Here is a 15200-nt window from a genome sequence, read left to right as displayed (position 1 = left end):
TACGGGATTCATAGCATTAATATAGCAGCAAAAAACTATTTCCTAAGTAAAGACATAGTCAAGCATTCAACTGCATTTCACAACAGTAATGATGCCACTTTGACAACAAAGAAGAAAAAGAAAAAGCAGACTTGATGTTAATTGTGATGGATTGTCTATCTGAAGCAAAGATCACGCACTCATCGAATGAATGAGAAAGGCTTTCTGGAGACCATGGTATGCTTTGGAAAAATGTCAGTATTCTTGTTTTGTAGTAAATGGGCGACAACATTAAAAAAACATCAGCCCGGTCCTTTAAGTGCAAAGTAGCACTTTGAGTCAGGGCTGTGTGGGATGCATCGTGTAGGCTGTTTGCCTCAATAAGCGGCAGCTTCATCTGCAAGTTGAATTGCCCCGGCATTGTTTGAAGTTCAGTTCTTAACCTTGACAACTGAAGAGCTTCAACTCACAGTGACAATCACCAAAGAGCTTTGTGAATCTATAGAACTGATGAAACATTTCAACTTTTCAAAATAAGACCTGGGGTTTTGCATGGATTTTTCTCCCCCTCTCATCGTCATTCCCCTAAACACTCTCCTGTCTCTCTCTCTCTCAGTCTCTCATGTGTTTTTTTTTGTGTGACACAAACACTCATGTGGTGCGGTGACATTTGAAAAGCTATGTGGCCTGAGGTAGCGTTAGATGTCTGAGGCAGTAGCTGCAGAGAGAGCAGACGTGAGCAACACACAGAGACAAACTGTCTGCCGCCTTCACGGGCGCTGTAGAAGTAGTTGTCTGCAGATATTCTCCTGCATGCAGAGGAATATGTCTGAATAAATTGGCCAGTTGATGTATGTACTGTACGTGTAAAGATGAATAATGTATACTGTGTATACTGCCAGGGTGTGTTTGTGAATTCATATTTGCCAGTGTGTGTTCCTGCCTTTGCTGCCGTTGAACATTACTATGTTGTTTAGTCTCTGTGTGTGTGTGTGTGTGTGTGTGTGTGTGTGTGTGTGTGTCATTCGCATCAATACTCACATGAAAGGATTCCGCCTGCCCATACTTGGCCCTGATCTTTGGTTCTCGGATGGTTGCGAGGTTGGTCCCGCTCACCGTCAGCAGAGTCCCACCGCTGCGGGGGAAGAAGGGAGGGGGAGAAGAAGAAACACATCGGTGATTGGTAGCAGCCAAATCTACCTGTAGAATGGACATTACTGTTGTGTGCATCTGCAGGAAGGGATGTGACAAATGTTCCCAAAGAACAGCCCCTGAAGTACTTTCCTTTTTCTTTTTGCTTTGCCAAAGCAGCAGTGTGGCAGAAAGGGACTGTGGTTAGGACTGTGGTAGCCTGTGGTTAGGTTTAGGCAACAACAGCACTTTGGTTGAGACCAGTGGTGTTGGGTTAAATGTTATCAAGTAAGGTATCGTGCTTGACTGCTGACTTTTTCTGTATTACAGTAAACCAAGACCAAGTGTGGTGAATGCCTCAATTGAACCACTAAAAAAAGTTGCATATTGCTGTAGGTGCTACGAGCAGAACGTATTGCAAGATCGCATATTTTGGCAAACCAACTAATGCAATATATTGTCAGTGAATAGTTCACTGATGCCGTCATTATCAAGACAGTATTTTGCTACTTGCTTGGTTAAATTACCAGATTTTCTCATGTGAAAATAATAATGAACCCAGGCGGCATTTCATTTCACCCAAAACTTATTTTCATTTGCAAATTAGTTAGAAATGACGATAAGAAGAAGAGTTAACACTGGCATTTGCCGTTGTATGAAACTGTGTAGTTCAGAACTCCATGTGTGCGGCTAATAATAAAAAGTTGGACTCCAAGTGTATAGTGGAGAGCTCTGGGCATCGGGTAGGGCTCAGGGATTAACACTACACTGTATAATGGAGTTTACAGAGAAAACAAGGAGAGAATGAGGACATGCTGGAGCAAAGGTGTGAGAGAAAGAGAAAGAGGAAGAGGCAGTGAGTGAGGAGTGAGGAACTGAGTGAAGGGGAAAAATCCGCAGAGACACTCTACATACTTTAATCACAACTCCATCCACAGGAAGGATGTGCTTGCCGTGAGCCGGTGAAGGTCAACGGACTGAATCCAGCAAATAACAACGCTAGAACTGGGCTGAAGCCCCCGGGTTTTATTTTGTTGGTGAGCAGCGTGTGAGGGCAGACTCACACCCTCCTGGTGTAACAATGTCTATATGGTTGGATCGATTCGTTGAAGAACATTTTTCTCATTGACTGAAACTTTTTTACACTTGTTGATTTGAATCAACGGCTGATTGGTTTTGCAAATTCTACTAGTCAAACATGCAAGTCTTTTTTAGAGTTCTGGGAATAGTTTAGGTACCCTTCAGTGGGATGCCATGTTGGTCTGAAACAAAATTATTGGTGGGCCGGTTTCATTTGATGACACCCCCCCCCCACACACACACAATGCAAGATTACTAGTGCTGAAAAAAGGATCACGAAGTTCAGGGGAAAAAATAGAGTCTTTACGATAGGAGGACTCTTGTAAAGACAATGGAGTTAGTCTTTCCTTTTTTACTGCAACACTTAAATTGGATTTATGGGGTTTTCATGAAAGATGTCTTACCTTGTTTTACAGTGGCAGCTACAACCTCTGAGTACCCTACTCTGTTTTATGCAAGGAGACGTTCACTGCTACCTCGACTATCGGTGCCCTCTGAGAAATGTCATTTGTAAGATTCCCTATTTCCTGAGGCTGTAGATTCACAGTAACCCGGTTTAAGAACGGTAGGAGGAAAAACTCCTTAGTTATCGGTGCAAAAACTCTGCTGAATTTGCACATGCAATGTATGATTTTAGAGATTATTATGTTGCAGTATTGTATTCTGCATATTGTATGTAGAGGTAACATTTTTGATCTTGTGCACCTCAGTGCAATTCAGGTTTCCCATCTGGGGCCAATAAAGTGACTGAACTGAACTATCGTGAGCCTCTGCAGGTGTCTCACTGCCCGAAGAAGGATATACTGTAGTCTCTCACACTGTTGTCTCAAATAATAAGGATGAAATAAAAATAAAAAAAGTCATACACAATATGCAGCTCCCCGAAGGCCAATTTGACACTTAAGCATTTTTTGAAAACATACAGTGGGCACTGAGCGGGTATTTTGCGCCTTGGTGAAGTTCGAAGTTCAAACACCCACGGCCGACACCCACGGTTCTGATATCTCCGTAGGCATCTAGCAGGCTGGATGTGGATGTGGAGTAAAACGCATCTAATTCTCTGCTCAGAGATCTTAAAGACAAGTGTTTTAAAGATCTACTTCCTCTGTTTCTTGGGTGTTTTCAGCGATGTCCGCTCTGTGCATGGGGTGCTGCCGAGGTAGGGAATGGTCCGTTGTCACTGCCATGACAATTAACTATTCTGTGGACTGATTCGCCTTTTGCCTTTTGCTGTGTTGTCCTATTGTATTGTGAGTATTGTGGAGCTGAACCCCAAAGTGTATTTCAAACATCTGAAAAAACAGACATCTGGCTATGTCCTGACTAATCATCTCTGCAGACCTATAAACAGTGGAGTCCCAATAATATCTATGGGAGCCAGCCCTATAAAATGCTCTCCCTGTTCTTTATCCCCATTCTTTCAGTAGTCATGACCACTTGGATGGCTTTGAGTAAATCCTGCAAGTCTGCCTGCATTGCCTCCATGTGTAAGCGATGGACCTCCCCCATGAAGTGTCTCTTGGCCTTTCTTCCATTTGACACAAGAGTCGGGAGTATTTTCACCACTTCTACGTGATGAGTGGTGACTCCACCAGTGACCCACTGCTTCTAAATGGTAGGATTATGAGGTGATGGCTGGAGCTGACAACTATTTCTATCCCTACACCAGTCAAGCTTAAGATGGGACATCGTACTACCTCCCTGAAAAGAAAGGCAGGACTTCCCTGTGGTAGTCAGAGTCATTACTAATTCAAGGGAAGCTCTAGGTCTCCCTGGAGGATCAGGTAACTGATCCAGGTGACATGTCTACAAGCTATTATAAAGGTCACACATGCAGACACAGTGACGAATAAGTTATGTTATAGCAACGTGCCACTCAGTGAGACATTGGACGAAGCCTTCGTCCCCGGCTCGGCTTGCAGATAAGAGAGTACCCTCTCCAACCCTCCACCGCAGAAGGATAACAACGCACATTCCTCCTAGTGAGTTAGCATGTGTTACCATTGATCTCTGCAAAACGCAGGTGTCTTTTCATTGTTGACATTAATCCGACACTTATCCAGAAGGACTTTGTGTAAAAGCAGCGACAGCAGAGTAAGTGATATGGTGATATGAAGCAGAGACAAAGCCTCTTAATATCTTGGATGGAGAGTCTGGCTGGCTAACGAGAGACAATCATCTCTCACTCTAATCCAGGAAGATTTACAATAACAGCAAATGGTAACGATAGGGAGGGACAGGGGGAAAATAACAAAGATAGACGTACCATCTCTGGCATTGTTGGTAGCAGACAAAAGGATTCAAGTCTGGCTATTCTTCTAAGCAAGACTTTGTCTTTTTTCTTTTGGCAGGTTCCCCAATACTGGCATATGCGATTGGGTGCCATTTATCTGAGATTTCTTTGGATAACAGCATCATGTGTAAGATGTGACGGTAGCTGTTACTGGGGATATCAAGTCTTTGACGGGGATTTTGACAGCTGACGTAGGTGTTGCAGTATTTCTCTGCTTCTACTTACTATTCAAATTCCCTTTTTGTGAAACTGTATTCTTGTCACTTCTACTATAGCGCTGTTATCTTCAAGAGCCAAATTCAGATGAAGCAACTGGAAATGAGACACTTCAATTCACTATGGCTAAGTGCCATGCAGCACTGCCATGATGTGCTGAAATTAACTTACTACAAAGTCCATTCTGTTAAGTAGAGTCTAATTAAAGTATAAGTTGTAATATTGTACAACTTCAACAACAAAATTACTTTTTTTATGTTACACTTTGAAAGCAAATTAGATTTCTGATGTATCACAACAAGGGAATGTACACCTGGACCTTTCTCATATATATATATATATACACTTATTTTTAATCAGGCCCATATTGTTGCATATGCAACAATATGCTTCAATAGCTGTATGTTTAATACTGTAAACTGCGGTTGCTCATACATTAGCATTATATCACTGTGCTGTTTATAAGAGAGATGAAGGCGGCAGATTAACAAAGGAGCAATGGAGCTGAGGCCACATTCAAATGAACTGATTTTTAATAATGTTTGTGCTGCAAATGCATCATGGGACTGGGCAGACTGCACTTACTGTATAATGCTGCCTGTCCTCTGCCTCCTTTCTCCTCCTCCCCTGTCCTCCTCCGCTTGATGTATATTTGTGCTGAGTCCCTCTGTCCCCGTTGCTCCTCTCTTTGTCTAAGTGAGTCTCTTTAGCTCAGGTACATGCTTCAGGGAACCGACAACAAGACAATCAGGATGAACTCTCAGGGATAGCTGGGGAAATCCAACCAATGTTGTTAGGATTTCTCTCAGTCTGCCACCCTACCTTCTCTGGCCATCCCTGTCCTCTCTTTCTGTTTTACTGCTCTCTCTGCTTTCCTTTTTCTCACCCTCTCTTCGGTCTTATCCTTTACCCACTGACTGTATCATAACCATGTCATATAAAAAAAAAAAGTGTATTAAGTTTATTACATTTAACAGCAGAGGATGTTTAAAAACGTCCCGTAACACTGGAAACACCAGTTGTGATTTCATCAAAAGGAAGAAGATTAGCTGGACATTCAACAGAATAAATAAAAAAGAATAAAGAATAAAAAACGTAGTAGTGGCTAACATAAATGAAAAATGTATTTGCACTGTTAACAAATAACAAACCGTCCTACTAATGCTGGTGGACGGTCGGAGGATCCAAAATGGATTACAAACGGTGTATGATTTGAATAAACAGTGTGAACTAAACGACCCATTAGCGACCAAGCTAACAAGCTTCCTAACTGATGGCAGTAATTAACAGTTAGCAGGCTAGGTAGCATAAATAGTTCTTCCCCCACTTCAATAACTCTTTATTGAATGGTATGATGTAAAATCCTGCAAACAAAATACCAGGGGGAATTAAATGGCACATTACAGAGAAAAGTTTACAGAACTATTGTTACTGACTAGTGCTAGCACGTTCCTGGCTTGCTAGCATGTCAGTAGTTAGCTCTCCAACTACATTGTGCTATTTCACACTACGAGGACGTGTGGATGATTTTTTGTGACTTTCTGGTTTGGCCTTTATGCTTGTAATCAACTAAATACTATGTTTAAGTAAATCTGCACTTTCAGAATATTGTGAGAGATGCCTGCTTGTTGCCCGAACACCTATATTTTGATTACTCAATACTTATCTGCTTTATTCATCAAGCTGCTTTCAGAGATTTTAAAATATAGGTGCAAAATTGCTTCTCTAACCTCTGCTGCTGCCAAAATATCTTTCCTTTGTGCCCCAGATGAGCACTCTGCATTGATTTATGTTTTAAGTGCTCAGTCTTCTTTCTAAATGGAAAATCATCAACGATAATGCACCCACTTCATGTTTTGAATTAACAGCGTGAACTAAACGACCCATTGGCGACCACGCTAACAAGCATGCTAACTGAAGCTTGCTAACTGAAGCTAGTTAATTGACAGTTAGAAAGCTAGCTAGCATGAAGAGTTTTTTACCCACTTCAATAACTCTTTAGTGGATGACTTGGAAACCTGGAAACAAAATACCAGGAGGCAGTAAACGGCACAGTACAGAGAAAATAGAGAAGTATTGTGACTGACTATAGTGTTAACATGTTCCCAGCTTGCTAGCATGTTAGTCAAGAGTCTTCCAACTACATTAATTCACCAACTATCCCTGCTAATACGACTACGCAGTGCAACCAGTTGAATGGTTACCATTAAGCAACTGCACCGGAGTGGTAGGGCTATTTGGGGACTGTAATAGCTCGGTCTGTGGGAACTTGGCTCGGGAACCGGAGGGTGGTGGGTCACGTGTGGACTGGTATCTGAAGAGGTGATTTTTCACCTCTTGTGCACTGCCAAGGTGCCCTTGAGCAAGGCGCCAGACCCCCCACCATGTAGTAGCTGCCCATGGCTCTTAATACCAGGATGGGTTAAATGTAGAGGCTAAATTTCAATATGTGTGACAAATAAAGTTGATTTACTTACTGAAGGAGAGGCAAACCAAATACTATCTGCATTATTCATCCAGCCGGTTTGGGAGGAGATTTGAAAATATAGGTCTAAAATTGCTTCTCTAACCTCTGCTGCTGCCCAAATATCTTTCCCTGGTGTCCCAGATGAGCGCTCCTCATTGATTTATTTTTGAAGTGCTCAGTCTTCTCCCTAAATGGAATATCATCAGCCAAGCATAATGATAATGCACTCTACCCCCTGCTTCTCACTGTCTTTCATCCACTCTTGCTATCATCAACCGAGCACAGTGATAATGCTATGTAGGCGTGCACGTATTGGGACAAAGGCAGACAATGAGGCAGATATGAACGAATTTGATACCACATCTCACTGGTTCGTTGTACTTTCTACATGAGCCAACATGTGACACCGTGACAGAGGGCAATGGCTGAAACGAGTCAGCTAAATTAAAGCTTCCACGAGCTGGAAGCGGCACACACAGGGTTGTCGCTGTTTGTGAGGTGCGTGTGTGTGTGTTGTGTTGTTTTGTGGCGTTCTCAGCCAGATGGAGCAGGGATCAGGGGCCAAACATCAGGGACTCTGGGAATCAGTGGGGTGTGTGCGTGCAGGTGTCGTTTTTTTTTATCTGGGGTCATCACCCCTGAGTGAGCTTCCTGGAGTACAGCCCCAGTTTTGAGCGCCACAACACACACAAACACACACACACGAAAACACCCTCGCGGTGGGTGTGCGGTGCAGTGATTGGGCCTCAGCTGCTTCTCTGCTGGTCCTACTGGGCAAAAGGAGCAAAGCTGGATTCATCAACCCTCTTCTCTAACAAGCTCTGCATCTATCTGCCACCATCTAGTGATGAGTCACCATGGGGAAGAACGCAGACAGAAAGCAACACAGAAGGAAGGAAAAAAACAGGAGGAAAGAAGGTAACTGAGGGGAAACAGAGCAAGATAGCTGCCTGTTTTAATATCTTGCTATAAATTAGAAAGATGCAGGATATCAGCGAGAATACAGAACGGAAAAGCATACAGCAGGTGTTCTGACATATGTTAGACGGAATAGGCCTATTCAAACAGGTGGGTAACATAATACTGTGAACTCATTAATCTGGGCAGCATGTTAGGCACTGCCAAATCACAGGAGGTGGGTTTAATAGATGAAAACATTCTCCAGGAATCTCTTGACCTTCGTCACCAGCAGGCGTCCAGCTCCTAGAGATTCACTTTAAGATCCAAAATCCAGACAGGACCAGGCGACAACCTCTTTTTAATGGTGAAGCCAATGCAGAAGTGCCTTCAATTTGCATTCTTTCTAATGGCCAGCAGGGGGCGACTCCTCTCGTTGCAAAAATAAGTCAGATTGTATAGAAGTCTATGAGAAAATGACTCTACTTCTCACTTGATTTATTACCTCAGTAAACATTGTAAACATGAGTTTATGGTCTCAATCTCTAGTATTAAGTCTTCTTTAATACATCTTGATGTTCATTCAGTAAATGATGGTCCCATTGAAAGTAAAATAGAAGATAAAGCAGGGTACGCTTTAGGACGTGGCTACCTTGTGATTGACAGGTTGTTAACATGTTTTCAGTTCATGAATGGTATTTGTAACATTTTTGTCGCCTAAAAATATCTTATTCAGTGTTCAGTTGTAATCAACCCTCTTGTGTCACACGTCTGGTTGCAAAATAAACAAGCTGGTGACGGCCAAAAACCAAGATGGCGACGGCCAAAATGCCGACGGCCAAAATGCCAAACTGATTGGTCCTCAAACTAATGGGTGACTTCACAGTCACTACCTCTACTTCTTATATGCTGTCTATGGACAGGACAAAAATGAAGGCTAGGTACCAAAGATCAGTGGGTATTTGGGATTGTAAAAATACCGGGGTAGTGGGAGGAAAATCAAACACATATGAGCCCCAGAGGGATCAAAATCATTGTCCAAATTAAGCAAGATTAAAATCAACCACACTAAACAACTAATGAAATAAAACCCAGTCCGAATGGGGCTTCAGAAAAGCCACTACAGTAAGGGCTAAGGTCACAAGTAACCCAAGTCTGCATCATAAAGACCAACATGTGTGTGCACGTGTTGGTCTGCCAGTAAATTTACTTAACTGGCAGACCAGAAGAGAAAGTCTTGTGTGTGTGTGTGTGTGTGTGTGTGTGTGTGTGTGTGTGTGTGTGTGTGTGTGTGTGTGTGTGTGTGTGTCCTCCTCATGTTCAATGCTGAGCGATGGAGGGTTTTTATTTATTCAGCTTGAGTTATACAGTACAGTACTGCATGACAGTTTGTGCTGAGTATCAAACTGAGACATGCACTAGTTCAGGCAGAGAACTGAAGTCTCACGCAGCTCATCAGTATTAGCTGCCTCTTCAATCACCGATCACATTCAAACAGTCAACCCGCTGTATGATCTGACAAGTTAGCATTTCCAATTTTTTTTGGGATCAGGCAAGCTACCGCTGATGATTTACTCCACTGAAAATGTCTCGCTTGAGCCAGATGAAAAATATCCAGAGGCACCGTCTCCAAACTCATCCAGCATTTCAGTCTGCTCAGACTACGTCGAGAACGCCTCCGTACATTTTGTCCTGCTAATGCTGCTGCATCCCAAGCAGTGGCATAAAAAAGTCAAGGTCCAGGCTTGGATTTCCTCAAGCCACTAGGCTTTCAGAGCATCCACCTCCAAAAAACATTTTTGGTTTGAGGCATTTATTGAGCTCCCTTCAGGGACAAAGCTGCTTGGATGTATTTCAGTAACAACAGCCATGTGTTGCTCGAATGTTTCAAATACCCTGTTGTTTAGTGAGACGGTAATGTTGCCAAAAAAAGATACCGAGTGTCGGTTTGTCTGGAAGCCTTAGTTGGGCTACAAACGTGCATTGTGAACATAAATGGACTGAATACAACAAACGAATAAAACTACGTCATCCAGTGAAGTAAACGATAACACAACACAACCGCCTACCTGGCAATGCTCCAGTCAGGCTCGATCCTCAGCACCGTGGGGTCGTCGGTGTAGTTAAACTTGACCTCAGGGTTTCGCAGCTCAGCGTCGTCGATGTCCACAAAGACGGATGCACTGCCCGCTGCTAATCCGGCTGGTGTAACGCACACTATCTCACGGGTGTTCCTCCTGGATGGACAGAACAAAAGGACAAGTTGGAGGAAGGCGATCCAATAATCAATGTGCATTTGACAGACAGCAGACAAAATCAGTGTCAACTCAGCGAAATGCTATATCTGCGCAAAGCCTTGTTGCACAGAAACTGGTGTGAGATGATATATGAAAAATATTGAGGTCCTGCTGTCTCACGGGAAGTTTTGAACAAATAGTGAGATCCGGGATACAAATACATACAAGATTGTGGAGAGAGTAACAGTGAAGTGATTTTATTTTGGAGAAAGAAACAATTCACAAATCAACCGAGAGAACAACAGAGAGAAGCCCTCAACAAAGAAGCTGTCACTTTAAAAAGAGAATTATAATAATAAAGAGGCAGTGATTACTTTCTCGTGCCAGGACGTTCCCTAAATACTGAGGTCCAGGCTGAAGCGCTGACATATTTAATGACTTGCTGAATGTTTTTGTAATTACCAGGCTCACAGCCTGGGAAGCCAATTAGTCTCATTCTCTTAAAATCATAATGTAACCTGCTAATTTCATTAGATAATCCCACTTGTGACCAATGCACTTCAGTCCGAGCAAGCCCTGCAAGATGGCCGCACTCTTCTGACCTGCTGGATCACGGCAATCACAGTTGTCTAATCGCAGTTGGAGCGTTTAATTGCAGCGGTGTGTGAACTCTGTGTCTGTCTCCAGCCTTGGGACCTCTCTCTCTCTCTTCCCCCCTGTTTTTCTACACTGTCCTCCATCAAGGACAGGCGAAAATGACGTTTCGCTCTGCATTGTGATCAGATCTCAATATGCAAATGAATTAGGCTAGGCGTGGGACATAAAATATGGCGGTTCCCGGGTGAAGGCAAGCACTGTCATGGATGGGCGTCATGTATTTTTAGGGCGTGCTAGCTTTTGCTGGGCTTGCTTAAAATAGCAGGAAGAGGCTGAGCTAAGATCTCTTTCAACTTGCTGAGCGGATTGTTTTCTCAAGGATGTGTTCACTCTGTAAGGATCACATTCACACCTGGCGGAGATTCAGAACCTCCACATTTGGAGGTGGTCTGGATGATCTGATTGTAACCTGCATTTACACCTTGGATTAACATGCATTTTTCCTGATCTAAATAGTATATGTATGTATCATTTGCAAATGATGTATGTACAGAGTAAGGCTGTATTTGATATATATATATATATATATATATCCAGTGCAAATTAGTTTTTTCTTTAATAAAAACAGAAAAAAGAACTACCTGCAATGAAGTTAAAAGTTAAGTTTTATTATAATATAATTATTTCACTTGTGCGACGACATTTTTAGTTTAGTTTGTGTCCAAATTTGCAAAGGACGTGACATAATAATAAACCTATATTATGAGTGGTATCACCCTTCCTCTTCAATATGTCTTTCTTATTAAAACAAATGTGATGCATTTAGTGTTGGAAGAGAAGGATGTAGAAACAAGTCATGTGAAGTTAATACATGACATGGATCAACGACACCGCTCACTGTGGGAGGGATGGAAAGAGAGTGTGTGTGTGTGTGTGTGTGTGTGTGTGTGTGTGTGTGTGTGTGTGTGCGCATGTCCCATAGGCAAAATAACATTTTCAATTGCAGTCCCCAGTAGCTGCACTATCTAATATGTATTTAGCACAGTTGAGTGGTGGCTGCTTTTCTGGGCCATGACTTCTCAGAAGCGATGCGTGTGTGTGTGCGAGTGTGTGTGATGTGTATGTGCGTGTGCACACTTTAATGTATTGGCGCACATGCTTTTGTGCCTCTATGTGCCATGGCAGTCACACAGTGAGGGAGAAGAGAGGGAGAAGAGAGAGAGAGAGAGAGAGAAACCTACAATATCCATCCTCTCAAAGTCCCTTGGCCTGTAACCATAGCAACCCCATTCACAAAGAACACAGGCCCGCAGCGACCTTCACAAGACGCCACAAACAGTGTTGGTGAGGGTGGGACGGATTAAGACGGGGTTGCGTTGAGTGGACAGTTTTGGTGAAGTGGAATCTGTTGAGGAGGCTGCAGCACAGGAGCGAGCGCTGCGACATCAAAGCTAGCATGTAGTTGCTACGATAGAGATTAGCTTTGAGAGGCTAATCCGTGCGTTTGACAAGCATGCAGCTGTGGTGATACTTTGGATGTTTTTCATGCACTAGATTAGAGAGAGCCTGTGTGAGGGAAGACAAAGACATGTTGTGTGTCTGCAAGCAACAAGCATGCACACACACTTCAACATGCTCACATGTGCACGTAATATCTTTAAACAGAGCGTGTTTATGTACGCACGTATTTCCTTGATCCATTAATTTCCCGTATTCTCTACAATAGCTTGAGTCATAATTATGAATTTGTTTTACTATCTTTTACTATCTTAAGTAGTGTTTTTGTCTTATTCTTATCTAAATTATATTCCACTCTGTTGGGATGTTTCCAATTTCCCCACGAGGATAATTAAAATTTAATTCAGATTCTAAAAAGAAAACCCAATGGTGCCTTACTTTTTGAAGTAGCAGGGCTGCGGTCCTATGCTGACAGACACGTAGCTGCCCGCGTTCAGGTAGCTTCCCTCGATGGTGACCCGGGTGCCCCCGGAAATGGGCCCCTGAGATGGCTGGATGCGGCTGAAGAACGGAGTCTGGAGGAGAGAGGAGGACGTTTGTTTTTCTCCAGCAAATAATTCAAATTTTTAAAAAAGGACAGAAAGCTGTGATGGGATGCCTTGTATAAAATAATGCAATCACATGGTACACAATTGACATTTCTGCAAAAAAATAAAATAATGACAACAACAAGTCTATGATATAATAACACGGTATTGTTATAGGTAAAATCCACTAAGGCGATACTAAGCACTGACTGCTGCCACAGACGTACCGACTTTGCCTTTGTGTGCCCAACATATATTAAAAGCATATATTAAAAGCTGATATTGTGGCTGACCAAAGGAAAAACTTGATTAATCTGTGGTAACTTTAAAACTAAATACTAGAAATGAGCTTTTTAGAGCAATCTTCTCAAAGCCAATTTAAAAATTGAAGCCTTACATTTACTGGAGACGTTTCACAGAAGCATCGTCCATATATAATAGCTTATAGACCCTTTGCATGCTGCTTACCACAAAGGTGAATGGCCTGGGAGACAGGGCTCTGTATTCGTTGACGCAGTCCCTCACACACACCTCAACCTGAGCTTCTTGGACCCTGTAGCTGGTGGCGTCGTTCAGCAGACACACTATTCTGTGGATGGAGAGTAGAAGGGGCGGAGAAAAGGAGAGGGGTTAGGGTCAATCAAAGGATTTAAAGGGACAGTACACAAAATCAAAAATACACATGTTACCTGTAGTGCTATTGATCAATCAGTCTGCCTTTTCTTTCTACCGAACCGCAGGCCAGCACAGAAGGAAGTACGCATGTACTCAAGGACGAGGGGCTCGTGCTCGTGACCGCTGGCTCACCTGAGCTAGCTAAAGTTACAGCTCGTCCGAAGAGGACGCCATAACTGTTTACATCTCCTGCTGTCACGAGCGCGGGCCTCTTGTCCATGAGTAGATGTACCCTTCTGCTTCTGTGCGGTGATACGGTTGCCGGTTGTAGTTTGGTAGAAAGTAAATAGTTCCTGCGTGAAACTGCTCACAACGAGGTCTGTGGATTATCTTGAGACTGGGTCATGATTTTCTGACAAGAGACATTGCTGTTGAGTTTTTCAAATGCATTTTTCAGGCGCCACAAGCTGATTTCCGTCCATTACATTGGAGAGAAGGCAGACGGCAAAACATTACAGACTGATAAATAGCACTACAGGTAAGAGGAAGTTAACCACAACATCTCTGACATCTCATCAAATGCTGCTTCAGTCCATACATTTTTACATTTCTTTCAACACACCTCACAGTATGTGTTAACCAAGAGGTTTGCAACAAACTGTAGATAAGTGCAGTTTTCACCTGCAGTCATTATGTGCTTCAGGCTCAGCCAGATGGAATAAACGGCCAATCACATGACCACGTTACTCTTTGTACAACAATAAAATATCTGACACAAATATCTGTGTTTTAGGAGGGGTGACTGATAGAGAAGAAAAAAAACAGGAAGATGATGACTAGGAAGGAGGGGAAGTTATAAACATCCATGTTTGAAGTGGTGCATGGATGACAGGAATAATGTGTAGAATAACTGATGGGTGTGTAATATTTGACTAGAGATGCCCTCTATCTCAACATGCATCGCTTCCCAACTAACTGCAGTACAGAGATTGTTTGATCTGCATGAACTCAATTCCTCAGCCATGTAGGACCCTACAGAGGAGTAAATGTCAGGATGAGAAAAATAAAGGAAAGAGCATATGTAGGGAGTAATGGAGGGGAACAACAGATGTAATTCTCACACACAAAAAACACTAATATCACTATCATTTCAGCTGCCGCATGAGGCTGCATGTGCAGCGACACACAAACGTGCTCTGGTCGACATTTTTTCTGTCGCTCGATTGGTCAGGATGAGAGGTGCTGGTTGCTGCTGCTATGGGTGTGTGTGTGTGTGTGTCCTCAGATCAGTGAGCATGCGTGTTTGTGTGTGTGTGTCAATGCGTTCATCTGTGTTTCTCTGCCATTTTCACATTTTGTGTTTTTTTGTGCATGTTCGAGTGTTATGTTTGAGTGCATAAGTGTGTTCACAGCGACAAGTATAGCACAATGCAGTGCGCTATGATTACCCGGATGGTGTACTCGTAACTGTCAAAAAGTTTGAGTGTGGACCGCTGGACACTTGTCACCCCCAACGGCAGCCATATTGGCTGTGTAGCGGTACGGGAGATTCCAGCAGCGGTTGCTGTTGCTCCTGTGAACACAGCACTACACTGTAAATGTGTTAAGAACTAGTATACTGTTGGCGGAAAGAAGCCGTCAGT

At 42.9% G+C, this 15200-nt stretch overlaps 1 protein-coding gene across 1 annotated transcript in view; it reads right to left on the bottom strand.

Moving 5' to 3' along the window:
- The window catches only part of LOC142960261 (plexin-A1-like), a 110666-nt gene that overhangs the window by 42498 nt on the left and 52968 nt on the right, over nucleotides 1–15200 (bottom strand). Inside the window, exons 11-14 of the mRNA XM_076102028.1 lie at nucleotides 13411–13531; nucleotides 12794–12930; nucleotides 10133–10300; nucleotides 1021–1114 (exon numbers count right to left, since the gene is read on the bottom strand). Of these exons, the coding sequence (XP_075958143.1) occupies nucleotides 1021–1114; nucleotides 10133–10300; nucleotides 12794–12930; nucleotides 13411–13531 (520 nt within the window). The remainder of the gene's footprint in view (nucleotides 1–1020; nucleotides 1115–10132; nucleotides 10301–12793; nucleotides 12931–13410; nucleotides 13532–15200) is intronic.

Source organism: Anarhichas minor, unplaced genomic scaffold (genome assembly GCF_050575085.1).
Source record: "Anarhichas minor isolate MPS153535 unplaced genomic scaffold, ASM5057508v1 ptg000003l, whole genome shotgun sequence".
In the NCBI taxonomy this organism is placed as follows: domain Eukaryota; kingdom Metazoa; phylum Chordata; class Actinopteri; order Perciformes; family Anarhichadidae; genus Anarhichas; species Anarhichas minor.
This window is presented reverse-complemented; position numbering and strand designations above follow the sequence as displayed.